Raw genomic sequence first — 25525 nt, 5'->3', positions numbered from 1 at the left:
GTGTGAAGTAAATGCAACATTTTTCAACTTTCTGCTAAGATATATGTGACTTTTTGCTAGGAAAATGCGTGGATTATGAAATCATGCAAGCCCCGCGTATTTTGTGCGCAGAAATCTGCAATTTATGTGCCGTATTTGAAAAACGTGGGCCCTGCATAAATATGCAGACTTTGGCTGATTATGCATTGAACCATGTGATCGCATAATCACGTTTTTCTGGAGGGAAAAAAATAGCCGACTTTCTGTCGAGCGGAGCTAATGGCCGTCAGTGTAAAAATGTTTTGTTGGGGCTGAACCACTGATCTATATTAATGACTGGATTGCGCATAGAACGCTTAACGTAACAGCGTGAGGTGAAGCCAGCACAGAGTTCAAACAGCCATCTTGGTATACCCAACCGGCAGAGGGCGTCATTGACTTCCATTCAAAATCATGATCTAAATTTACCCGCTTTACAGCGTATCAGTCACACAAGATTCATTTTAGGATATGTGTACGTAAATTAATTGTTAATTCTGGTGTTATTTGCAATGTTTATGTTTTAATCGGGCAGGATCATGGACTTTTAAAAAAACGTTAAGGTGAGTGTGTCTGCTGCATTCTGTTAATGACACGGGTATAAATAACGTTTTTTTGACATGCAGCTACACGGTCAGCGTTATTTCTCTAAATAAGTTTAGGTAACTTGTAATAGTTACATAGATAACATAATTACAAAACCACCAAATGATTGCGTGCACATACAGTACAAAGTATGATTATTTATTTAGATTTCAGAATGAGCACGTTTGTCATTAATACTAAATATGCTGCGGTCTGTCTGCTGATCTGATACTGTAATGAAGATGAATGTATAATAACTGATTAAAAAGCAAAATGTACAACTTTCAGTAAATAACTATGTACATGCTTAGGACGTTCATGTTGTAATAATGTACAGGGATACTTCAGATATAAAAACAGAGACTAGTAAAGTGATGTTTTATCATTAAAATCTGATAACCTCCATTGATTTAATAGAATGTTTGGGTATACCAACATGGTGGCGCGTTGCTTCACAATTGTGACGTCTTGCGCAATCCAGTCATTTATATAGATCAGTGGGCTGAACACAGCCCTGGTATTGATATGATGTTTATAATTGGACAAATTTAAACACATTATTGAAAACAAGGTAAAAAACCTGACATTTATATAAAAACAAGTACTATTTTAATTAATCAAAACATTTGAGTACAAAACAAATCAATATTTACAATTAAAAGCAACACAAAAGTCTAGAACAAACCTTGTGTTAAAGACTGCTAAAGCATAAAAGTAAAAACAACATCTAGACATCAAAGTAAACAGAATGGATAAACAAACTAGATAAGAAATCTTTTGTCAACCAGAGTTTTGGTGGCCAGGTTCCTGCGTCCTAGTCCATTTCGGATTAGCCTGAAGATCTGGGAAAGAGAAATCTGACTTTAATCATCATCATCATCACCTTAAGACTGCATTAAGTGCATTGTATTAAACACACAAAGATACTAACCAGTTGCTGGAGGTATGTCAATACTGCTGCTAGAATAAAGCTTTGACTGCACAGATCCACCACACAAAAAAACAGGGTGTCAAAGATCAACAGCAAAGCCTCATTACCATAAAAAAGGACGTCAGCGAATGAGTGAGAATCATCTGAAGTGAGATAAAGACAAAAAATATTCACTTGAAACAATAACATGAGATGTTATCTCTACAAAAAAGGTTAAACAGCAACTTTTAAAGAGCATTCTGATAAAGTAATGTTTAAACAGTACTGAATAAAAAAACACATCGCAAACAAATGCAATGACTAGGGTTTTATATGATTTTCAGAGTATTTACCATTGTAAAAGATGCTTTTATCCAATGGCTCAATAAACTCCATACCGATGAGTCTTTCAAATAGCAGCTTATCTTTCACAATGTAATCCATCTCACGATGTGCCTGAGACAAAGATATACAACATGAACAAAAACAAACTCCAAAAAATAAATCAATTAAAATGTTATTTATATAGCGCTTTTCACAATTGTTTAATTGTTTCAAAGCAGCTTTACATTAATAGATGCAGGAAAAAACACAGAGAAATCTTAAAACATAAATAGTAGAATACAGCGGTCAAGAGATTAACCATACTAGCGAGTGTAGTAAAAATTTAACCCATGTTAGAGGGTGCTAAGTTAAGCCAATGTCAGCAGACTCCCTATGGATTGAAAAAAAAACCCTAGGAGAAAAACCCTGTTGGAGAAAAGTCCTAGGAGGGGAAAAAACCCTTGAGAAAGAACCAGACATAGCTAGATATATTAAACAATAGGTACGATTTTTAAAAATTTGATCTTAATGTATGTATGTATATGTATATATATATATACGGATAAGTAGAAAAAATAGCTTGCAATCCTTACATGATCAATGACTGAGCCAAGGAATCTGTTCATGGTATGGTATGCTCTTGTGCTCTGCTCACATGAATTGGCCGTAGCATCCATCAATCTCGAGGGCCCGTTTCTCTGTCAGGGTAAAGACATTTACACATTTGGCAAATGCTTTGATCAAAAGCGACTTACAGTGCTTATCAGTAAGTGTGTTGTTCTCTGGGATCAAACCCCATGACTTTTGTGTTGCTAATGCAATGCTCTATGCACTAGGCTACAGGAAGTTTAGGAACTCCATTTAAGTCAATATTTGCCACTCCCATGCATGATTTGTGTTTGGGGACAAAACTGTAAGCTAAATCTACATCTACATACATTTTCACTAAGCAATTATTTTAGATTCGGTTATGCATAATGAGAATGCCATCAATGCTAATGATGTAACATCAATCTGCCAGTCATTCCTTCTAAACAAACATCTGACGCAGGTGTTTCAGGTAAGACACACCTCTCAAAGTATGTGACAAGGTGTGACTACCTTTTAAATGTTAAAAGGACACAACCAACAACAGGTCTGGCTCCATAGCTCAGTGGTTAGAGCACTGGTCTTGTAAACCAGGGGTCGTGAGTTCAATTCTCACTGGGGCCTAAACAAGACTTCACACTCTCTTTTTTTGAAAGCAAAAATGTTAACATGTTAAACTGCCAACAGAAGCAACATCCTCAAAAGGGAATAATAATTCAGTAATATAGTACATTTGTACTAAGATCTCAACCATTGTAGTTTCAATCCAAGGGATTACACAAAATGATCAAATGTATCCCCTGAATGCACTGTAAGTCACTTTGGATAAAAGTGTCTATTATTAGCATTATAACATAATAGAAGTCTATGATATGTCTTTTTTATAAACATGACTGCGTGCATGTGTGTGTGTGTGTGTGTGTGTGTGTGTGTGTGTGTGTGTGTGTGTGTACCCTGCTAAGTGGCTCAAGTATCCGGTCATATTGTGTTCGAAGCCGGTTGGTAATTGATATCTGAAATGTCTGAGTGTCTGAGTTTGGCAACAGTCCTCTCTGGCCACACAGATTTTCCTAACAGAGCAAAAAGCAAAGGAGAATATGAGTGTACCATTCACATTTTTACTATGAAATGTTCGTTATACATAGTCTGCCTCACCGCCTCTCTCTTCAGGTTTGTATTCATCTCATCCATGTTAGTGTCAGCATGACCATGAACAGAACGTCCATGGATGTAGTACCCAAAACATCGATGAGACAACAGCAGCACTGAGATCTATCCAATGCACATACATTTCAAAGAGTGTCAAATACGTACAAAGCAACATTCGATTTTTACATACGGTCGAATACTGTATATTTATTGGCTATGAAACACGTTATCCATCCTTGATGCTAACTACAAAAACTTACATTGCTGATTGAGCACAGATCCACAAACTGGCGAATCTTGTCTTCAACAAAGCGCTCATGGATCACTGTGAAGAATATTATCTGAAGTAAAATGGCACAAAGAGAAATAAGTGAAATAGCACATGTGAAATTCCCATTGCATTTGCATGTAGCAAAGGGTAGAGATCGACCGATATATCTGTTTTACGATATTTTCCCCGATATTTGAGCATTTTCCGATGATCGGATATCGGGTTTGTGATATCGGATTGACCGATAAACGAGAGAATTGAGAATTGCGCGCTGGACGCATCTGAGGAGAAGAGCTCACAGCAGCAGCAGCGTGCACAGCAAATATGACGGCGGAGTGACGCGACTTTAAAAGGACTTTGAGTATACTTACTTTGCATCTGAGGCATTTATAACACATCTTATTTGTGCATTAATGTATGTTATGTTAAATAAGTTGATATATTAAAAGCAATGTATGCAGTTTGTCCAAGAATAGAGACGAACTCACAAAATCACGTGCTGATCACTTACCGGGGTTGAAGGCTGAAGCTTTTAACAAGATTTACCCTAAGTTATATTAAAATTTACCAGATAAACATTATTTTGCTAAAATATCTATATAAATGTCTGTGGATATTAATTATTTATTACCTCCGCAAGCGGTCACAGTTTGATACAGTTAATGCGTGAGTAAATGCATAGATAACAGCGCTGTCAACAGCCATTTCATAAGCTATAACAACAAAATATGAATTATTCTGACATCAAATAACATTACCAGTTAAGAAATTCAGTGATATATAAGCTGTTTTGTTTGTTACTTTCCTGAATGAAGTATTCCAGTCAGTGATATTATTTGTAAAACCTCTTTGCTAACTACTTTTTTTTACTGCTGAAGGCTACATGTTGCTGGTCAAAACAACCATATTATTCCAAAAAAGGCACTGAATCCACCTGTTTTACTCTATAAACTATGTATAACAAGCAGCCAACCCCGCTATACTTTTCTCTCTCTCCCGCTGCCAACCGCAGCGCGACCTTTGGATCAGTCCATTTCTGACGAAATGATAGAGGTGTTTGGAATGGTCCATGTATTAGGAACAGTGTTGGGTGTAACTAGTTACTAAGTAATTAGTTACTGTAATTTAATTTCTTTTTCATTGAAAATTTAAAGTTAGGGTTTACTATTATTTTTCTTGTAATCTAATTACAGTTACTTCTGATGTAACTAAATACTTTCTAGGTATGGTAGAACAATTATGTATAATATAATACGATAGTGGATTTAACATGGTTTTAGTTTACAATTCTCACTATTAACTGATTGATTATTAGCATTAATATTAATGAGATGTTGGCTGTTTATTAATACTTAATAGCACATATTAATGCCTGATTCTGCAAAACCTTATTCTACACCCTTAACCCTCCCCATTTCTACCAATACTTAAAATTAACAACTACTTTAGTATTAATAAGCAGTAGTTGGAGTATATTGAGGCAAAAGTAGTTAATAGTTAATTAATAGAGAGAAATGAACCCTAAAGTGGGACCAGAATAATTGATGTACTTTTATATATTATTTCTTTGAGCCATTTCAAGCCTATCCTTGTATCATCTACTGAATAGGATTTAGAAAGTAATAAGTAATTAAATACTTTTTGGAGAGAGTAATTTGTAAAGTAAGCTAATTACATGATTGAAGATGTAATTAGTAACTAGTAATTAATTACTTTTTTTGAGTAACTTACCCAACACTGATTAGGAATATAGTTTCTACATTATTCATTAAATTAATATTATTCTTCACTCTTTCAGACCCCTCTATTTATTACTTTGTATGCAAAGAGGGAGTGATTGTGATGATGATTATTATTATAAGGGTTTGTTCAGTTCAGTAGTGTTGTAGTAATTATTATGTCAAAAACAGAAGTATAACAGTAAATAAAAATCAGTTCAGCATATCGGTTATCGGGCACATAAGCATCCAAATATTTGTTATTGGCATCGGTTTAAAAAAATGAGTATCGGTCGATCTCTAGCAAAGGGTACAAACATTACATGGCTAGCATTTGCAGCAATAGTGCAAATAAACTTTTCTTTCTTAAACTGTGCATTGGTGTGACCAAAAATGTTTTTGATAGCAAGAATAAATATGAAGTACTTTGCATTTTTCTGTCTTAGTAAGAATTTTAAAATCCTGTGTTGTTGTGTTAGATTTAAAGTATGACCTAAGGAATAAAGTAGTGCACTATTGAAGACTTAAAATTGATACTTTTAATATGATTTCATTATTATATATTATGTATCTGTATTATTATTCTTTATATTCATAATCAGTTGTATTATCTTATGGAGTGTTTGAATGCACGAGGAGACTATAGATAGCATGTATCACATGTCAGACACAGGGATTTGAAAGAGGGTAATATGTCAGATGTGTACAGTTTGCAAAGCACCACAAAAGTATACACCAAGGATAGTTTCTTAATATGGAAGTGGACTATGCCATGTGTAAGCATGACATATATGTTCTATATTTGAGAAGCTCAAGCAACATGTTATTCTACCTTACAAGGAAGTTGTAAAGTCTTTCTGTGATGTATAAAAGCTCAAACCTTACTGTACCACCCCAGAGAAACTAAGGGATGACGGGGTGAAAGGAAGGAGAATCAAAGAAATGCATAGGCTGTCATAAGTAGAACATCTTCACTGGTTTCTCTCCTGATATATATAAACAAAGATTTTTCTTAGCAAGACAATTGGTGTCCGGACCCTTGAATCAAATAATAACGGGGAAAAGGCTTAATTCCGAGTCTACAATTTGGCGTCACGAACAAGGATTGCATCTTCAGGCATTTGTCTCAATCATTTCAGGTAAGACTTTATTTTATTTCAAAATAATTATAAGTCTGCCTGATGACTGGACATTGACTAAAAACTGCTTAAAAGAACTGTGTCATTTAAACATCAGTTGTGTTGCCAATGAATATATGTGTGTCAGAAATAGGAAAATAATTTAAATAATATGAATTTGATGTGGCTTATTTGAGTTGCTCTGATCAGTAAACTTCTAAAATATTGAATGAAGCTGGGGTAGTCTTTTCTTTGTTTGAAAATAAAATATATTGGGATAGCTGTAAGGCGATTTAGCAATTAGCTGTCATGACTGGGAGGTGGTTGGAATATGGCGACACTGTAAAAACGATGGCAGAGAAATCTCTAAAATATTTCCAACACACCAAAGAATCGTTTCAGAAGGAAACGAGGATAGTGTGACAAGCGGTGATTTTTTGCGGTTTAAAGTGGCGGGTCTGTGCTCCGAGTTAGTGCAGTGCAGTATAGAAGATACGAAGAAACCCTAAAACGTTTAAATGCGCTGAGGATTGAACCCTTAGAAGAAGGGTATCAATAGAAAGGAGCTAGAATCGTGTGCATTTCAATTTTGACATTGAAGCTGTTCAGTGTTTAAGGAGGAGAATGATCTGAGACCAACTTGAAAAAAAAAGAAGAAAAAAATAGAAGAAAAAGGAAATATAAATTGATTAAGTTACAATTAGTTGACTTTATTTTGTTTTGTTTTTATTCCCCCCTTCTTTGTTACTCGAGTGAAATAGAGCAGGTGGGAGGGAAGAGAAACTAAGGGATGACGGGGTGAAAGGAAGGAGAATCAAAGAAATGCATCGGCTGTCATAAGTAGAACATATTCACTGGTTCTCTCCTGACATTTATAAATAATATTTTTCTTGGCAAGACAATTGGTGTCCGGACCCGTGAATCAAATAATAACGGGGAAAAGACTTAATTCCGAGTCTACAACTATACTAGTTAACCACAGCAAATTGAAATTAATTTAAAGGGGACATTTCACAAGACTTTTTTAAGATGTCAAATAAATCTTTGGTGTCCCTAGAGTACATACAGTTGAAAGAAAAAGTGAGCCCTTTGGGCTGCTTGGATTTCTTCATAAATTGGTCATAAAATGTGTTCTGATCTTCATCTAAGTCACAACAATAGAGAAACACAGTCTGCTTAAACTAATACCGCACAAACATTATACGTTTTCATGTTTTTATTCATTCATAGTGCAGGGTGGAAAAAGTATGTGAAACCCTAGGCTAATGACTTCTCCAAGAGCTAATTGGAGCCAGGAGTCAGCCAACCTGGGGTCCAATCAATGTGATGAAATTGGATGTGTTGATTAAAGCTGCCCTGTCCAATAAAAAACACACACCAGTTTTGAGTTTGCTGTTCTGAAGAAGCATTGCCTGATGTGAACCATGCCTCGCACAAAAGAGCTCTCAGAAGACCTACGATCAAGAATTGTTGACTTCCATAAAGCTGGAAAGGGCTACAAAAGTATATCTAAAAGCCTTGATGTCCATGTGTCCACGGTAAGACAGATCTACAAATGTCTACAAATGGAGAAAGTTCAGCACTGTTGCTACACTCCCTAGGCGTGGTCGTCCTGTAAAGAAGACTGCAAGAGCACAGCGCAGAATGCTCAATGAGGTGAAGAAGAATCCTAGAGTGTCAGCTAAAGACTTACAGAAATCTCTGGCACATGCTAACATTTTTGTTGACAAATCTACAATAAGGAAAACATTAAACAAGAATGGACGTCATGGGAGGACACCACGGAGGAAGCCACTGCTGTCCAAAAAAAAAAACATTGCAGCACGTTTGAAGTTTGCAAAAGAGCACCTGGATGTTCCACAGCACTACTGGCAAGACATTCTGTGGACAGATGAAACCAAAATTGAGTTGTTTGTTAAAAACACACAACGCTATGTGTGGAGAACAAAAGGCACAGCACACCAACATCAAAATCTCATCCCAACTGTGAAATATGGTGGAGGGGGCATCATGGTTTGGGGCTGCTATGCTGCCTCAGGCCCTGGACGGATTACTGATGAAAAAATGAATTCCAAAGTTTATCAAGACATTTTGCAGGAAAACTTAAGACCATCTGTCCGCCAACTGAAGCTTAACAGAGAATGGACGATGCAACAGGACAAAGACCCAAAGCATAGAAGTAAATCAACAACAGAATGGCTTCAACAGAAGAAAATATGCCTTCTGGAGTGGCCTAGTCAAAGTCCTGACCTCAACCCGATTGAGATGCTGTGGCATGACCTCAAGAGAGCGATTCACACCAGACATCCCAAGAAAATCGCTGAACTGAAACACTTTTGGTCCAAAATTTCTCCTGACCGTTGTGCAGGTCTGATCTGCAAACTATAGGAAACGTTTGGTTGAGGTTATTGCTGCCAAAGGAGGGTCAACCAGTTATTAAACCCAAAGGTTCACATACTTTTTCCACCCTGCACTATGAATGTTTACATGTTGTGTTCAATAAAAACATGAAAACGTATAATGTTTGTGCGGTATTAGTTTAAGCAGACTGTTTCTCTATTGTTGTGACTAAGATGAAGATCAGAACACATTTTATGACCAATTTATGAAGAAATCCAAGTAAGCCCAAAGGGTTCACATACTTTTTCTTTCAACTGTATGTGAAGTTTTAGCTAAAAAAACATATAGATAATTTATTATAGCAATTTAAAATAAATCGCTATAATAATAAATCGCTATAATGTACTAAATCGCAGTGGCGTGGTTGGATAGTGCAGATTAAGGGGCATTATCCCCTTCTGACATCACCTGGGGAGCCAAATGGCAATGACCTATTTTTTCACAAGCTTGTGGAGAATAGTTTACTAAAATTAAGTTTTATTACATTATAGACTATTATCTGAACCTGAAAAAAATCATAGCTTTGGGCCTCAGTGCCTGAACCCAGCTGAGTCTGGCAAGGACACCGCCCAAGGTTACAGAATACCTGACAACGCACACAAATAAATGGTGAGAACAAACCATCTGCCTTGTTGTGGGTTTCAATTATGGAAATGTGCATTTGCTTGGCTATGTGGTTGATGAACTGAATTATACGTGTTTTAGGAATTTGGGGGAATACAGACGGTCTAAAAATACGACATTGTCAAAGATGAATACTTTAAATTTAAGTTTCTCTTTAAAATGTGTTACTACATAAAAATGATTCCTGTAGAGTTACAGTTGGGGACAATGGTTTCTCTCTCTGAAGCACATTACATTATTTAATAGTTGTAGAAATAGTTACGTCAAAACAAATATATCATTTCTAACACGCATCAACCATTACACTGAGCTAACGTTATTGTGTAAATGAATGTATACAATGTTGGATACTAAGCTACAGGTCCTTGAATTCTTGCCTGGCTGCCAAATCTGTCAATAGCAAACCAAATCATTTTATTTTTGACAAGGTATTTGTTTCAAAAATCAGTTAAGCAACTAGCCAGACAAATAAATATAAATACAGACTTAGAGGTTTGTTCGGAAACTTCGGTTCCGGCACATAACCACAACAACACGCATGCATCCAATAAACCGTCTATCTTATAGGAAAGGCATGAGATGTGGTTTAATCAAACTAACACCTCCCACTACATTGTTACCCTATCTGTGCTCTGTACTTCCCCTTTGCCCTACGCCCATCTGTTAACATGGCATGGTAGATTTCTTAAAAGTCTTGTACAGACAATTAACTCTAAATCCTAATGATCAGTCATAAGGGTGTCACGATTTTAAATCAAATCGATCGAAATTAAGTCACAACCTCGAACTTCGAATTAAATACTAGTCTAAAAATGGCATAGCATTTTTTTTGTGTTTCAAAAAGTAAAATCGAGACTCGAATCGAATAGTAACATTAGAATCGAAAATGTACTCGAATTGAGGATTTGGAGAATCGTGACACCCCTAATCAGTCACATACTGTACAATTTTGTAGTGAGCACACTTACACAAGACAATGTCTTATTGGTTTAAGCACCAACTAAATATTTTGGCTAGTACATAATATTGGTCTAGAACCTCACAAATAAACCATGCATCAAATGTTCCACCCCTAACTAGCATTCTGTTATTTTCAGGCCACACACCCACAGACTGTTGCACCACTGCACAGACCGTTTCTTGATTTATTTAGCACGTATCTGATTGGCTCTTTTGCGAGTTGAGCACAGAAGTATTTTTTAAAAGTAGTTTCTATAGGAAAAACCCTTTTCTGCTAGTTAGCAGTTTAGTGAAGCAAATACTTTTTCAATCTTACTCTCAGTTTTTTGTCCCCTCAGAAATCTCTAACTCTAGCCATTTTTCAACTCTAAATTATTTATGTTCTGCTTTTCTTTTTGGCCAAAATGTTACAGAACAATTAAAACAATAATGGTTAACCATACCATTTTTGCCAAGGAATATTTATTACTATGTAGATTAGTATGTTTGTACCATATCATCCTAGACCACTATCTATCCATCCATCCATCCATCCATCCATCCATTCATCCATCCGTACTATCTTTGTATATACTGCATGTTTTCACCTGTATTAAGCCAATGCATAGCCACAAAGCAGAAGCCACACCATATCGAAGTATGAGGCTGTAAGGAGGTGTGTACGCCTCAGTAGATCGCCACAGATCAGACGAGGAATCCCTTAGAGCCAAACTTGAAAAGCCCACAATCTGAAAGCACAATACATTATTCTAAATGCTTTGCACTTGACACAATACAACAGACAAAACAATTCTCTGAGGAATCAGAATAGTTCTTGTAGCTCAAATAGTAGAAAATAATAGCCGTTTCTCAATGTCAAGGAAGGTTCCTCGGAAGCTAGAATTTCGAGGATGCTACGTCATCGACCGCCGTCGAAGTACTGTTCCAATGTTGAGGATCCTCGGAATTTCAGCCAAGGACTGAGTCCTTCGTTCGAGAAATATCCCATATAGAGGAAAGGATGCATATGTGAATCCTTTGCGCTCTTCACACACTGAAATCACCCACAATCCTATGCGCGCAGCACCGAAAGCACACCTTTCAATCACGCAATGATGCAATGACGTGCACTTGCTAGCCTGTTCCATTTAACGTGTTCTCCGAATGCTTAAGAGGAGCCTCTGAAGGAAGGAGCCTCTGAAGGAAGTGACTTGCAAGGACTAGTCCTGCCAAGGAAGTATCCTTGACATTGAGAAACGGCTATTGTCACCAATGGCAAGGTCATAGTCCCAAGAGACACGCAAACTAACATATTGCTTCACTTTGGATAAAAGCATCTGTCAATTACAGAAATACTAAATGTTGCCTCACCTCCAGAAAGAAGAGCACAGCCATGACCTGAAAAGTTGGATTGATCTTGCGAACGGTCTGAATCTCATTCCATTCATTGGCCACAAAGTATGTTCTCCAGATGCTAACCGGAGATGCTTGACTCTTTCCTTCACCACCCCCTAAAAGCAGAACAACAACACCTTATGCCAAAAAATGATGCCTAATCTTAAAAGCTCAGATGAGGAACACTGCAGTGCAACCATACCTTCCACATGTTTACTGGCTTTACCGCGAGGCCTTTCCCAGTCTATAAAGAAAATATCTACGGACAGCTGCACAAAGAGCTTGTGAAGAAATTGCACTGTCTGTAATAAAAAGTATGAGATATAAAAGAGGAAAGAGAATGAAATAAAAAGCATCACAAAGTATTGTAATCTGAGGTGAAGTAATCACCTTCAATCCAAAGGCACAGCCAACATAAACAACAAAGCGGTCCTCCTGAGCTGATAATGGCAGCAACACGGACACAAATTGCTGAGCCTGGACATACACAAAAATGTCTTGTTGATATCCATCTTGATGTTTGTCTTAGTCCAAAACCCCCCCATCGAAAATAATATGTATGAATAAACTGCAAATACTAGATCAAATTTAACAGGACAATGAGAGAAATCACAAAAACAAAGAAACTAAACTGATCTCTAAGAACTAAGAAATGGGTGAGTTAACAGTTAACAACAGAAAGTTAACAGGAGAAATAGGTGATAGACTTGCCTTCACCGTCTAGGCAATATTATAAGAAAGAAACAGAGAGAGAGAAAGAAAGAAGAATAACTAGAAAAAAATCTTGAGATTTAATCATGTTTAATATGGACTAGATAGCGCCACCCAAAGTCATCCATCCTGTATATACACAAACACACAAGCACAAAACCTACTTAAAGGGACAGTTCACCCAAAAATGAAAATTCTGTCATTATTTACTCATCCTCATGTTGTTTTAAACCTGTATGAATTTCTTTTTTCTGATGAACACAAAAGAAGATATTTTGAGAAAGGATGGTAAAAACACAGCATATAGTGTCTGCTGACTTCCATAGTAGGAATAAAAAAATATGATGGAATTTAATGGGTATCATCAACTGTGTGCTTTCCATCATTTATCAAAATATTTTCTTCATCATTTATCACAATACTTTCAAAATATTTTTTCCTACTATGGAATTGGAACTAACCATTTTAAAAAGTTACAACTTGTTGGTAAATAAATAATGACAGAATGTTTGGATAAACTAGTCATATAGGGCCATATTTACAAACGTCTGCCTGCGCCTGCATCAGTACAAAGCAAAAATGTGGCTTTTTTTATTAAAGACGCGCAGTGGATATAGCGCATATTAAGGTTCTAGTCATTTTTGCGACGGACCTTATTGCATAATTATGCATTTCTAGGAGTTTCCCTTTCAGACACAAAATTTATGGGACTGGTTTTAGCATCCTTATTTAACGCCAAAAATATGTCTTAAATCATTTTACACTTGAAATGACGCTGATACAAGAGGCACCAGAGGGCACTTTTAATTTGCGCCTTTTTAGTAAATAACCCGCAGATATTACCACTCCCATCAGCACTTTTTGTAATTGCACGTTCACGCCAATTTGCCCCGTTTAGTAAATCTGGCCCTTTATCTTTAAAACACATTACACACACTTTAATGCAAACCTTAAAAAAAATTAGCCAATAGAGTCCTGTTCCCACAGTGATGATGAAGAAAACATTTGCCAGATCACCAGCATAGAACAACAGGAACTTCATAACTGTCTGAAATAGAAAAGGCAACTTTATGTAATCTATGTTTTGCAATGTGTTAGTTAAAAACTGTCGCAAAATGTGAACCCCGACCTGCAAGTCAACAAGAGGAGATGCGATTCTTCTTTTCCAGCTTGCTGTCTTCAATATGGAGTGGACAACAGCCACCCCACCCAGCACACCAAGTGCAATCTGGATGCAACATGACAGAAATTCACAGCATTTCTAAGTAAACCCAAACCTATGGACTCTAACCTATGGATACTATTGACTATCCAATTTTGAACTCACATCGGTTTTGATCCGGGCATCATTCTGATCCATAGTATACTCCAAAGAGAATGACACCTGTAAGCACATACACTATTAGTGCTTATAAACTGTTACAACTTCCTCGTATTATTTTTAAATATATTATATCACAAAAAAAAAATAGATGTACACACTGAGGTGAAAAATTCTGAGAAATGCTCTGTTTTAAGATTTAAGTATTGTCATGGTGTGTGGAATAGTTCCATTAGATTACCAAAAATCTCTCAAAAAGGCCACTATCATGAAGAGATAACAAAAAAATAAAAATGTACGCTGAGAAATGCACATACACAGGAGGGAGTCAGGGAAAGACTCTGAAGGTCATTAAGAAAATCTCTCAGAAACTCACACTGCTATATTCTGCAATATTTACTTTGACAATGAAATGCCAAAAGTGAATATTCTGCAGGTGAAAGCTTTAGAGCAGTGCATAAAAAGCTATTATCAATGCATGATTCAAATTCACTAAGGATTTAAAACAATTTTTAACATAGATTTTCATGCATCGATTTTTATTATATCCCAGCATGTGGGCAGAGACCTAACAAATGCTTTTACCCAGAGCATCTTTAAAGGGACACTCCACTTTTTTGAAAATAGGCTTATTTTCCAGCTCCCCTAGAGTTAAACAATTGAGTTTTACTGTTTTGGAATTTAAAACTTGACTCACTTGACTTACATTGTGTACTAAGAATGACGGAAAATTAAAAGTTGCTATTTTCAGTCAAGAAGAATATCGAAACTCTGGTTATTTTTTAGCGTGATGCTAATGGTCTAATCAGATTCAATTAATTATGCTAAGCTATGCTAAAAGGGGTATTGCCAGACCCGGAGATCGGATCAATGAATTCCAAAACGGTAAAAATCAATTGTTTAACTCTAGGGGAGCTGGAAAATAAGCCTATTTTTGAAAAAAGTGGAGTGTCCCTTTAAAGGTTCCTTTAAGGGTTTGGGCTGTTGTAATTGTACTGTATGCTTACCATAACAGTCTGTGTGCTGGGGTCAGTGATGGGTATATCCGAGTAATCCACGGTCATTAAAGGGGGGTACACCTGTCCTTTCTGTGTATTTGGCACCAGCTGAAACCTGTTAAATGCGGCACACTAAGATTAGTGTGTTTTAACACAATGGCTGTTTCTGAAATAGACCCCTATAACCTCATTACCTACATAGACATGCTAATTAGCGATGGGTCGTTCACGAACGAGCCGGCTCTAAGAGCCGATTCTTTGTAGCGAACGAGCCAATTTACACCATTATGTAAAAGAAGAAAGGGGGATAGACGCTCCAAAAAGCCAGTGCTAAATTGGGCTAAGAAATAAGTCTCCCAGTGATACTAAATAAAGAGCCGGAGACGAGTCTAAGTCGTAAGAGCCAGCCCTTCTAAGGGAGCCGAGCCAGAAGAGCCGAATCTATGAAAAGAGACAAATTGCCCATCACTAATGCTAATAGACCCCTTCACAGTTCACGTCACAGGCGGTTCCCACTGCGCATGTCGGGGTCAGAAAAGTCATTACAGCAGATTGAGTTGCGTATTATTCGGTATCGTCAAAAATGCCTACTTGCGTCGTGGGCTTTGAAAATCGCATCAGGTCTGTCCTTAAGTTTTTCGGGAGTCCTGCAGAATCTCAAAAACAAAAAATACAACATCTGCGGCTGCAAGCAATTAAATGTGCAGACTGGGACAATGCAAAGATCAAAGGGGTTTGTGTTTGTAGTGCTCACTTCATTTCAGGCAAGTCATCATTTTTCAGCCCTGTTAGATCAAACTAGAAAGCCTAAATGATATGAACAGTTTGACCCCATGCTGCGCGCGCACCCGATAGTCATTCAATGTTTACAAACCTTGAAGGGGTCTATATAGTCCACTTGAATTCGCGAATAAAAATGGGTAAGTGAATTTGGACACCAAGTGCTGGAAGCGCCTTACGGTGAAGGAGTAGCAGCTAGCCGTTGAGGGTGCATCGGTTGTGCGCTTATTATTGTGATGCATTACAGTGCACTCGATGATGTCTACTATAATATCGGACACCACTACAAATGGACACAGCCAATGTTTGTTTCTTAAATTTGTGAGTGTGTATTACTTACCCAATCTTTATGTTAGAGGCCACACGTATGACTCTCGGTGTTGAACCCAAAGACTTTTCTCTGCCACTCAATGTGTCGACAAGCATCAGCCTCCGGGTCAGATACCAGTTATTTATGTTAGATCCTGGCACAGGAAAGGTTGGTATAATGCATTATAATGCATATTTCTGATGATATGATTAAAGAGTAACTAAACCCGAAACCAACTTTTTTTAGTTAATGATCTGTAATAATGGGGCTTTATTAGTGCTGTTCATTGATTTTAATAACTTTTTTGACATTTGGGTATAAAGTGAGTCCTCTTCAGGATGAACGGTGGCTACTGCAGTTGAACTTTTCTTGTTGGATGTTGTGGTACCGCGTGATGTAAGCGGTACGAGTACGACCCTACCCTACGTAAGCAGGTTTAAGCTCACAACGCCCTTTTGGGGTCTGCCCACTTTCTTACAATTTTTAAATATTGCCAGTGGGTGGAGTCAGGCTCTGACCAGGGGTTTAGTTACTCTTTAATATTTTAATGAATATCTGTACACAGTACCTTGGTTAATGAACTGGCCATTAAACTGCTGGTTGACATTTAGGAGAGGCACAGCAAGAAGGCCATTTTGAATGACCAGGAAGACGTCGTAAAACACAGGCTCTGGATAACCAGTCAGAAGCTCTGACACAGACAGCACACACTAAGAAAAGATGAAAACAACTTCAGACACATCCACAATATTCACTTGAAAATTAAAAGATGCATATCAACAATACAATGGTAAATATATATATATATATATATATTTACCACTGCAAGACCATTTTGCAAGATGTAAACACTGAAGCACTTCCTTTTTCAGTTTTTTTTAAGTGCTTCTGGATAGGGTGGCCATTCGTGCCAGTTCCGCCGGACACATGTTTTCGGGTGCGCTCTCCGGAAGTCGCGTTGCTCGACCGCATACGTCATCGAGGTTCTCACATTTCAGTTAAAATACATAAGAAAATTAAGATTTACTTCTTTTAAGACATACAATCAATGTGGTTTCATTCTTACCTTGAAATGTAACGGTTGATTTTTTTGAAATTAAAACCTAAATATTAAACCTTGATGACGTATGCGGTCGGCCAACGCGACTTCCGGAAAACGAACCCGAAAACTTGTTGGGGACGTGTCCGGCGGAACTGGCACGAATGGCCATCCTACTTCTGGACCAGTGTTGTTTACATCTTGCAAAATGATATATATATATATGTATAGCACATATATGTTAACACAACTGAGAAAGTAAGTGAAACTAAGGAAAAAACACTTACACTCTGCCTGTAGGCCGTCCCAAACGTGAAGGCAGACTGTTGTCTAAGAGGTGTGTCTGGGCAGAGCTGTAGAAGAGAAATGTTTGTTATTCCCCTCATAATACTTTTTGTGTTAATTAAATATCATGAGATCGGTTGGTACAGACTAAATGAATAGTTAACACAGCCTTGTTAATCCCTGATGCTAAATACACAGGGTTCCCACACTTTAGTTAACTTCAAATTCAAGGACTTTCCAAGTCCTATACCCTCAAATTCAAAAACTAAATGCGGGGACACATTTCAAGTGAGAGCAAGGTTACATCGTGTTACCTGTTAAGATACATTGCTACAGTTCCTTTTTGAGGGAACTCGTGCTGCGTCACTGCGGTAACACTTTGGGGACGCCTCCAAGTGCATCTGAATGTGTATATCAAATTCAACCAATGGTGAGACTTAACAACAAAGAGAGAATGATGCGGGAGCCAGGAAGTATATCGCTATCTGAAATATTGCTAAAGACGGCATTACAGGGACGCAGGAAGTATGGCAAGGGAGACGCAGCGTCTCGTTCCCTTCTCAGGGAACAACAGTTACATACGTAACCGACACGTTTTCATGTGTGAAACACAACTATGCAAAAAAGCATTTTGATATGAATCAACATTCAAAAACTTCCCAGAACCTTGAATCCCCCCCACAGATTCACAAACTTTCAAAGATTTTAAAGACCCGTGGGAACCCTGAATGCAGTAATAATAGCACCTAGTTCCAAAAGACATCTTTTGTCTGTACTAATGGCTGCATATTCAAAATAAATCAGCATGATATGGACTTTTCCCTGGAACTGGTCTGAAATATTTGTATCACAAATTTGTCTGTGTGTGTCTGAAAGTGATATATATATAGTCAACTGCTGAGCCTTACGACAAATGTGGTGAGGCCCCTCTTGAAAGGATAAAAATAAAAGTGACTTGTATAGAATATGCTTACCACCCCTGGGTGGATCGTATACTACACACACACACACACACACACACACACACACACGCACACACACGCGCGTGCGCGCACATGCACACACACACGTATTTTATGTTTGTATTCACACATGGACGTTACTCAGATTGTGTCTGATAAAGTCTAACTTTTGGCATACCATAACAAACTACAATCATTACCTTCAACGTGACTGAAAATGTGCTGATAAGTGAAAGACCTCCTAAGCCAGCTGTGGGTGTGTATTATTTCAAAATAATTCAAAGGACCAGAGTCAATTATTCTGCTTATACCACGGTTAGCTGAAACATTGGTTGGATGGTAATTTTAAGACATTTGACAGGTCAGATGTGTGTTTTACAAAACAATAATCAACACCTGTGGAATATTCCTCAACCAAACAGAATAAAGCATTCAACAGCTGTGTGGTATAATACGTAATGATAATAAGAGACCTAACAACAATACAACTGAAGCCACCTATGCAGAAAATGACAGTACCCTTTGCGGTCTGATGATAAAAAAGGCATAACACTTTTAAAAGGTCTAGTGAAAGCAAAAGTATTAACGGAAACAAACAGTTACCGCGACACATCAGTTTTGCCTGTGATCAAAGCAGGTCAATGTGTGAACAGTAATATTCCACACCTGTAGGTTTCCTCCACCGATGCTTTCCCACCTCAGAAAGTCCCCACGCATTGAATACACAGCAGCCAGCAGCTTGATGTTAGTGTTCTATATGTTATGGTTAAGAAATATGTGAGCATTAATTTAAATACAAACAAAAACACAAATTTATATGTATTAGTATCCAGGCTGCACTGTTCACCTTTTGTGCACCTTTAAAGCTGAAACCAACAGGGAGAGGCTCTGTCTGCAAAATCCGTGACGCTAACCCAGGCTGTTCCCCATAATACAACCAAGGCAGGTTGGACCTCCTAGAGTCACAACAGGGTCCATGAGTGTCACAAAAACAAGCAAACTAGACTCATCTGCCTGCTACATGTGTATCATAATGTGATACTTTTGATACTTAACAGGACAGACACAGACTTTGTAGTTAGACTTTGACATAAAAAACTGTAACATTTTTTTTGTAATTAAACTGATTTTACATTTGGAATAACATGGTCAATGATTTACTCGGTGGTTACTGGGCCGTTTCCCAGACAGGGTTTAGAGATTAATCCAGGATTAGGCCTTAGTTATATCAGTGTAACAGTTTTGAAATTAAGGCAGTTTTAGTCTGGGACTAGGATAAGCCCTGTCCAGGAAACCGCCACCTATGTTATCTGTATGTGTGTTACCAGTAGGAGATGTCCTGGCTGCTGCCCTGAGCAGCTGTTGCTCTATAGATTGTATTGTAGAGGCCACAGGCATCATTGGTGATGGAGCTGGAGGAGTGCATGTTCATCACACACATGTTCCCCAAAGCTTGACATGCTGTACGGTTTGAGAACAGCTACAAAAGGTAATCAAATGTTAAAGATTAAACCATACACAAATGCAGCAACCTGCAGCAATGCTCAATTCGCGCTAGACGCGCGAATGAGGCTGAATCGCGTCTACCGCGCTAAACGCCTCATTCGCACTGCGAGACCTCCAGGCGCATGTCAACGCGTCTTCACATTGACTTGTTGAACATTGAAATTACTTGCGCTTGACGCCTCTACTGCGGCTGGTCTAGACGCAGCATTAGTACACGATGTAACTACAGAAGAGTCAAGTTTTAAATAGGAAAAATATCGAAACTCTTTGGTCATTTTTTAGCGTGATGCTAAATGGTCTAATCAGATTCAATGAATTATGCTAAGCTATGCTAAAAATGGTACCGCCAGACCTGGAGATTGGCTGAATGGATTCCAAAACAGTAAAAATCAAATGTGTAACTCTAGGGGAGCTGGAAAATGAGCATATATTTTTTTTAAAGTGGCGTGTAGACTATGCAGACCTCCACTAGAACAAACAAGAAAACTTTAAAACTGCCTCGTGTTCAGTAAAGTTTCTGTTTTATTTGCTTCATACCATGTTTATAAGAAACTTCGATTTTAAATTAATCCCGTTTATTCCAATTGAGGTCTTTATAGTCCAGGACCCAGGTGTTAGTAAAGCTTTTTCAGAAAGCCATTTTTAACACATGATTAATTAAAGATTAAAGGTGTTTGTATTGTTCTACAAACAACAGAAGTCAAAGCACATATAAACAAAAACGTGCATTTATGCAAACGTACCAAACAGGCGGCTGCTGAGGAATACATGGAGCTTGAAAACCAAGCAGATGGGACAACCAGACCCTGTGAAATATTTTCACACATTAGACTGTATCTATGCTTACTACCGTTGCACTAAAAAATACACAAGCTATAAACTTTTAACTCTTACCAACTGCGAATAGATGACATTGGAGGCTACCGAGGCAGGAAGACTGTTAGGAGGGAAGCACATCCCTCCTGCCTGTAAAAATGCAATAAATCTTAAAATCATATTATAATCACAAAGTATAATCTCTAAATCCATACAGATGTAAACAATGCACTGTACAGCTGAGATTCTCACCAGTATGTTTGAGCTCCCGCAAACACAAGACTGAGACGTGTTGATAAAGGAATCATCACACCTCACACATCTAAGCATACACAAGACATAAGCAAAAATAAGTGAACCTCAGAAAGTCCATAATGAATGCGTTCTTGAAACACGAAGGTCTGCAGAGATAGTTGGTCAGTGTAAGGACGAGCATTACCTGTTGCCGGTTGTATCTGGCGCAGAGAAAGCCGGATCTGTTGCAGTGCATGCTTCACATCGGGCTACATTTAATAGATTCCCATTTCCATCTCTCTCAACTGACAAACACAAATACATCTAATTACAAATAATGTTTAAGTGATTGTGTCCTAAGAGGTACTCCAGGTGTAGAGGAGGAAACAATGTGTCTTAAATCATATTCATTTATATCAAAATGTAATGATAGGCACTTACCCAGCACACTTCCCTTAGGACACTGACACTTTCCATTCTCACTCACACTTCCTGGACACTGGATGCACCCATACCCATCTTGGGTGACCCCCTGTGAATACGGTTAATCATATTCTTATACAGTAACATTAATCTTCTTCAAATTCAATTGCGATGGCTACATACTGTACAAGTTAGTAATTCAAAACAATGCAATACCTGATTAGCATCAGGACACTGTTGACACGTAATGGACGCCCCATTACTGACTAACACCCTAAATCCAGTCTTACACTCACATGTCAATCCTGCAAAGCAGATATTACACCAAATTAAAAGTAATACATATTTCTTATTACATCATAACATTTTTTTAACACTAAAACGTACTATTTATTCGCAGGTTTGAGAATAGGCTTTAAATAGCTTTTAAAATGTAAACGACTTTAATTGTAGGCTATACTTAAACATTAAGCATCCTAAACAAGGGCAAATAAACATAACGTAAGTGTCTATGTATAAAACGGTTTGTTTATTTTGATATGCAGATGCCGCCGTATCATTAGCTCGCAAACAATAGTTAAACAATTGAAAAGCTAACTCGTTCGGTTAAACATTACACAAGTAACGTACTTTACCTTAGGCTAATTTAAAACAATTTTATTTGTGCAACTGAACTAAGTCCATCTGCAAACAACGCTTACCTGATTTGCTGCTTATTTGATTCGGTCCGCATTTTACACAAGACAAGCTCGAGATATCAAAATAACTCCCCACGTTACAATCTGAAGGCTGCTGGAAAGTTATAGAGAATTGCTGGCAAGAGAAAATGTTCAGTTTTAACAAAAATACGATTAACAATCTGCACATGAAATCTCGCAGCGTCCCTGTCGCCATGGTACAGATGAAGTACGATGACGTATGCCGATGACGTACCCTGTTCCTGTGTACTACCCAGAAGGCGGTTCGCTACTGCTGGCCCGCGTGCTCATAAAGTCCCCAAAGCGGAGGCACATTTCCCGCCGAGAGCGTGAGCTGTGAGAATTGCATGTGTTTCTCTGACAGAAAAGTTTGCGCATATGAACATTTATTTGAGTTACATTTTAGAGATAAACCAACGGTAAGTAGAAGCGTTTGAGGAACGACACGGGAGTTTTTTTTGCAAAATGGAAGTAACCCGTTATAAAAAAAGTTTGCGAACATAAATAGTTTGTTTGTTATTTGTTTTTATTTCTTTGTTGTAGAGATGGTTCCACTTAACATCAAGATGATTTTAAGTTTGCCTCATGACTTTTTTTAACAGATCCCATTGTTTGAAAGACGAATCATGACAATAGTGGTTCTGCGTTTGCAAGGTTTGAACACAGAAGCAGGATCTGAAGATATCCGCAGATTTTTTCATGGCTTGCACATTCCGGAAGGTGGTGTTCATATCACTGGTGGTGAGATGGGTGAAGCTTTTATAATTTTTAAAACAGAAGGAGAAGCTCAACAAGCCATGCACCGCTCTGGAAAACTTCTCAGAGGCTCCTCCATTTCATTATATATCAGCAGTGTAGCTGAATTAAAGCAAAAAATGGAGTCGAGATTAAAAAAACCAATCACCCCTGCAGTGGAAACTAAAACTGTGCCACCTGCGCCAGTCTTGACGGACACCAACGCAGCTATTTTTCTTAGTCTAATGGCTGTCATCCAAGGACAGCTTTCAAACAACAAAGTGAATGAAACCCCAATGTCTTCGGCACCAGATAACTTAAAACAAACTGTTCAACAGCACTCAACTGAAGACAAAACAAATGCAGATTTTGCTCAATCTGTAGGAGCCACCCATAGCTTGGCATCAATGGAGCAGCAAAGCAGCGGAGGAAACATTAACACCTGTAAGCCAGGCTACCTACGGCTTTATGGCTTTCCAGACTCTGTTACCGAACAAGATGTCCGCCGTTTCCTCCAAGGATTCAAAGTGTTGGGAGTTATTACAAAAGTTCAATTACCACTGGGATTGTGCTGCCTAGTGAAGCTAGCCAGTTTTGCAGAGGCTGAAGAAGGGGTGAAATACAACCATAGAAAATACAAAAAATTCAACATCGAGGTTCGACTCGCCCATGAGAAGATGTGGACAGATGCCACAGAGCAGCCAAGCGATTGCATGCATAAGATGCAATCTCACACTTTCACGGACCAAAGACAAGTCAACATGGATAGAAATGCATTTAGAGGTTTCTCAAGCAAAAGAAGTGCTGAGGAGCAACCTCCATCAGGATCTTCTACAAAATACTGCCAAAGCTCCCCCCCTAACCCAGAACTTTATGTTATAGTCAACAATCTTTCCAAGAATATAACCAAGACCGAAATCAGGAACATTTTGGGCTGTCATGAAATCCCAAATTATAGAATTAAACATTTATTAAACAAGTATGGAGAGAGGACAAGCACAGCTTTCGTTACCTTTGAGCGCGCTGAAGATTACGCTGCGGCTCTAAACATGAATGGGACCACAATTGGCTTAAATAACATTGAAGTGTCTTCCATTACTAGGGAAGAAATGTTTGCGATACTCAGCAGGAACAGAGTTGCTAAAATTTGGAGGCACCAACCCTATGGAAAATCCATGTCGTGTATATATGCAAGGAACTTTCCTGCAGAAGTCAAGAAATCTGAGGTGAGGAACTTTTTCTTCCGGTTTAAGGTCTTCGAAAATCAAATCATATTGCTCGTGGACAGCCAGGGAAATGGCGTTGGAGAGGCCGTAGTGCAGTTTGGATGTGAGAATGTTGCCAGACAGGCTCAAAGCCTTCATGGGAAAGTTTTCATGGGAACAAAAATTCTACTCACTCGCATTACTCATCAGCAGATGAAGGAGATACTTGGCAAGCAGTGAAGATGCATGGTTAACAAACCATTGTGTACAATTTATGTAAATAAAGATTACAGATTTAGAAATAGAAGATTCAGAATACTTTTGTAAAGACTTTTGGCAGAGCAGTTGTTTTGACCACAACAATTAAAAGAATGCCCTAAACAAAAATCTAAGCAGTGTGTAAATAAGATTTTGAAAATATTGTCTGCTTGTGAAACATTTTCTTTACGTTTACTATTTTTCATACAATTAATTGTCAAACTGTTAAGTACACTTTATGCTTAATGTTCATTGGTGCAATATAAATAATGCACACAGCATGTATATTTGCACATTATAATGCACTTTTCCCGTTGTAGCTGCTGAATAAACGCAGCTTATTGGTTTCAATTAAAATATGGATATGTCAAACCTTCTCTTGCACATTGCCATTTTAATGATTTTTTGCCCTTTTATATATTTTAACTGTTATAATTAGACCACCAACATCATCGGTAACATTAGATGTGCAACTAAAATTCATTTGACGGTACAAAAAGGGAGTCATGCCAACCCCGGGATAAAGTTTAAAAACTAAATTGATCTTTTTAGGGGTGGTTTCCCAAACAGGGCTTAAGACTAGTCCCAGACTGATGCAGAGTTCACACTGCATGATTTTCGCCCTGATTTTCACTCGCAGACAAGGAAGGAAATTGGTGCTCTTTCACGTGAGCAATAATCACGCAGTGTGTATGATGAAAGATGCAATCTTGCTAAATCACTGATATGTCACTGAAGCACACAAGATGTGGCATGCTCCAAATAATTTTGACTGAAAATTACATCGGAGATGACCTACAGCCAATGGAAAGGCGACATACAGTGCAGGGAGAAGTTCAAGGTGGAGTTAAAGACCACAGTATCAGTTTTTTTATTTATTTCCTCCATAATCTTTTTTTTTATGTTATGAAACGTGGTTTGGGGACCAGACAAAGCTTTCTGTGATTCTTCCTGCTGTAAAGTCATGCAATGTGTAACCATCTGTCATCGATCCATCATACAATTTGCACACAACAGCAACTAAATCCTTCTCCAGATGGTCGTGCAATGTGAAAAGTGATCCAACAACTTTGAAAATCATACAGTGTGAACTCAGTATAAAATGCATGTCTAAGAAAAGAGATTGCACTGACGTATCTTAAAATATATCAGTGCCATTGTTTTGTTAAAGCACTAGTGATGCTTTTGTAAGGTATGTTTTGTAT

At 37.9% G+C, this 25525-nt stretch overlaps 2 protein-coding genes and 1 non-coding gene across 3 annotated transcripts; 2 read left to right on the top strand and 1 right to left on the bottom strand.

Moving 5' to 3' along the window:
• Positions 1-1189: 1189 nt before the first annotated feature.
• Positions 1190-22375, bottom strand: tmem67 (transmembrane protein 67). The gene is made up of 28 exons (XM_055210516.2): positions 22126-22375; positions 21641-21729; positions 21443-21533; positions 21207-21306; positions 21020-21089; positions 20846-20917; positions 20695-20757; positions 19771-19925; positions 19293-19401; positions 19112-19198; positions 17486-17551; positions 16728-16869; positions 16190-16313; positions 15079-15184; positions 14078-14134; positions 13880-13978; positions 13700-13798; positions 12430-12516; positions 12242-12341; positions 12016-12155; positions 11253-11393; positions 3835-3915; positions 3581-3697; positions 3379-3495; positions 2431-2535; positions 1867-1969; positions 1535-1677; positions 1190-1445 (listed from the first exon to the last, which is right to left on the bottom strand). Exons 1-28 carry the CDS (start codon positions 22316-22318, stop codon positions 1365-1367), a joined length of 2937 nt encoding a protein of 978 aa, XP_055066491.2. The 5' UTR covers positions 22319-22375; the 3' UTR covers positions 1190-1364.
• On the top strand, positions 2977-3049 carry trnat-ugu (transfer RNA threonine (anticodon UGU)). Its single transcript has one exon. It is a non-coding gene; the product is annotated as a tRNA-Thr (tRNA).
• On the top strand, positions 22364-24692 carry rbm12ba (RNA binding motif protein 12Ba). Its single transcript, XM_055210518.2, has 2 exons — positions 22364-22541; positions 22725-24692. The coding sequence occupies exons 1-2, from the start codon at positions 22470-22472 to the stop codon at positions 24300-24302; spliced, it is 1650 nt and encodes a 549-aa protein (XP_055066493.2). The 5' UTR covers positions 22364-22469; the 3' UTR covers positions 24303-24692.
• The last annotated feature ends 833 nt before the right edge of the window (positions 24693-25525 follow it).

This window comes from Misgurnus anguillicaudatus, chromosome 10 (assembly GCF_027580225.2).
Source record: "Misgurnus anguillicaudatus chromosome 10, ASM2758022v2, whole genome shotgun sequence".
Taxonomy (NCBI): Eukaryota; Metazoa; Chordata; class Actinopteri; order Cypriniformes; family Cobitidae; genus Misgurnus; species Misgurnus anguillicaudatus.
The sequence above is the reverse complement of the archived record's forward strand: the minus strand, read 5'-3'. Positions and strand labels throughout refer to the sequence as shown.

Bases quoted from the DNA above. Each gene is read 5' to 3' on its own strand.
- tmem67 (XM_055210516.2), bottom strand. From the start codon at position 22,318: ATGGCGACAGGGACGCTGCGAGATTTCATGTGCAGATTGTTAATCGTA. The intron at 19,199-19,292 runs GTGAACAGTGCA...CATAACATATAG, and splicing joins GCTTTAAAGGTGCACAAAAG to AACACTAACATCAAGCTGCT. The intron at 15,185-16,189 runs GTAAGTAATACA...CGCATTTAACAG, and splicing joins GCCTCTAACATAAAGATTGG to GTTTCAGCTGGTGCCAAATA.
- rbm12ba (XM_055210518.2), top strand. From the start codon at position 22,470: ATGTGTTTCTCTGACAGAAAAGTTTGCGCATATGAACATTTATTTGAG. The intron at 22,542-22,724 runs GTAAGTAGAAGC...TTTTTTTAACAG, and splicing joins ATTTTAGAGATAAACCAACG to ATCCCATTGTTTGAAAGACG.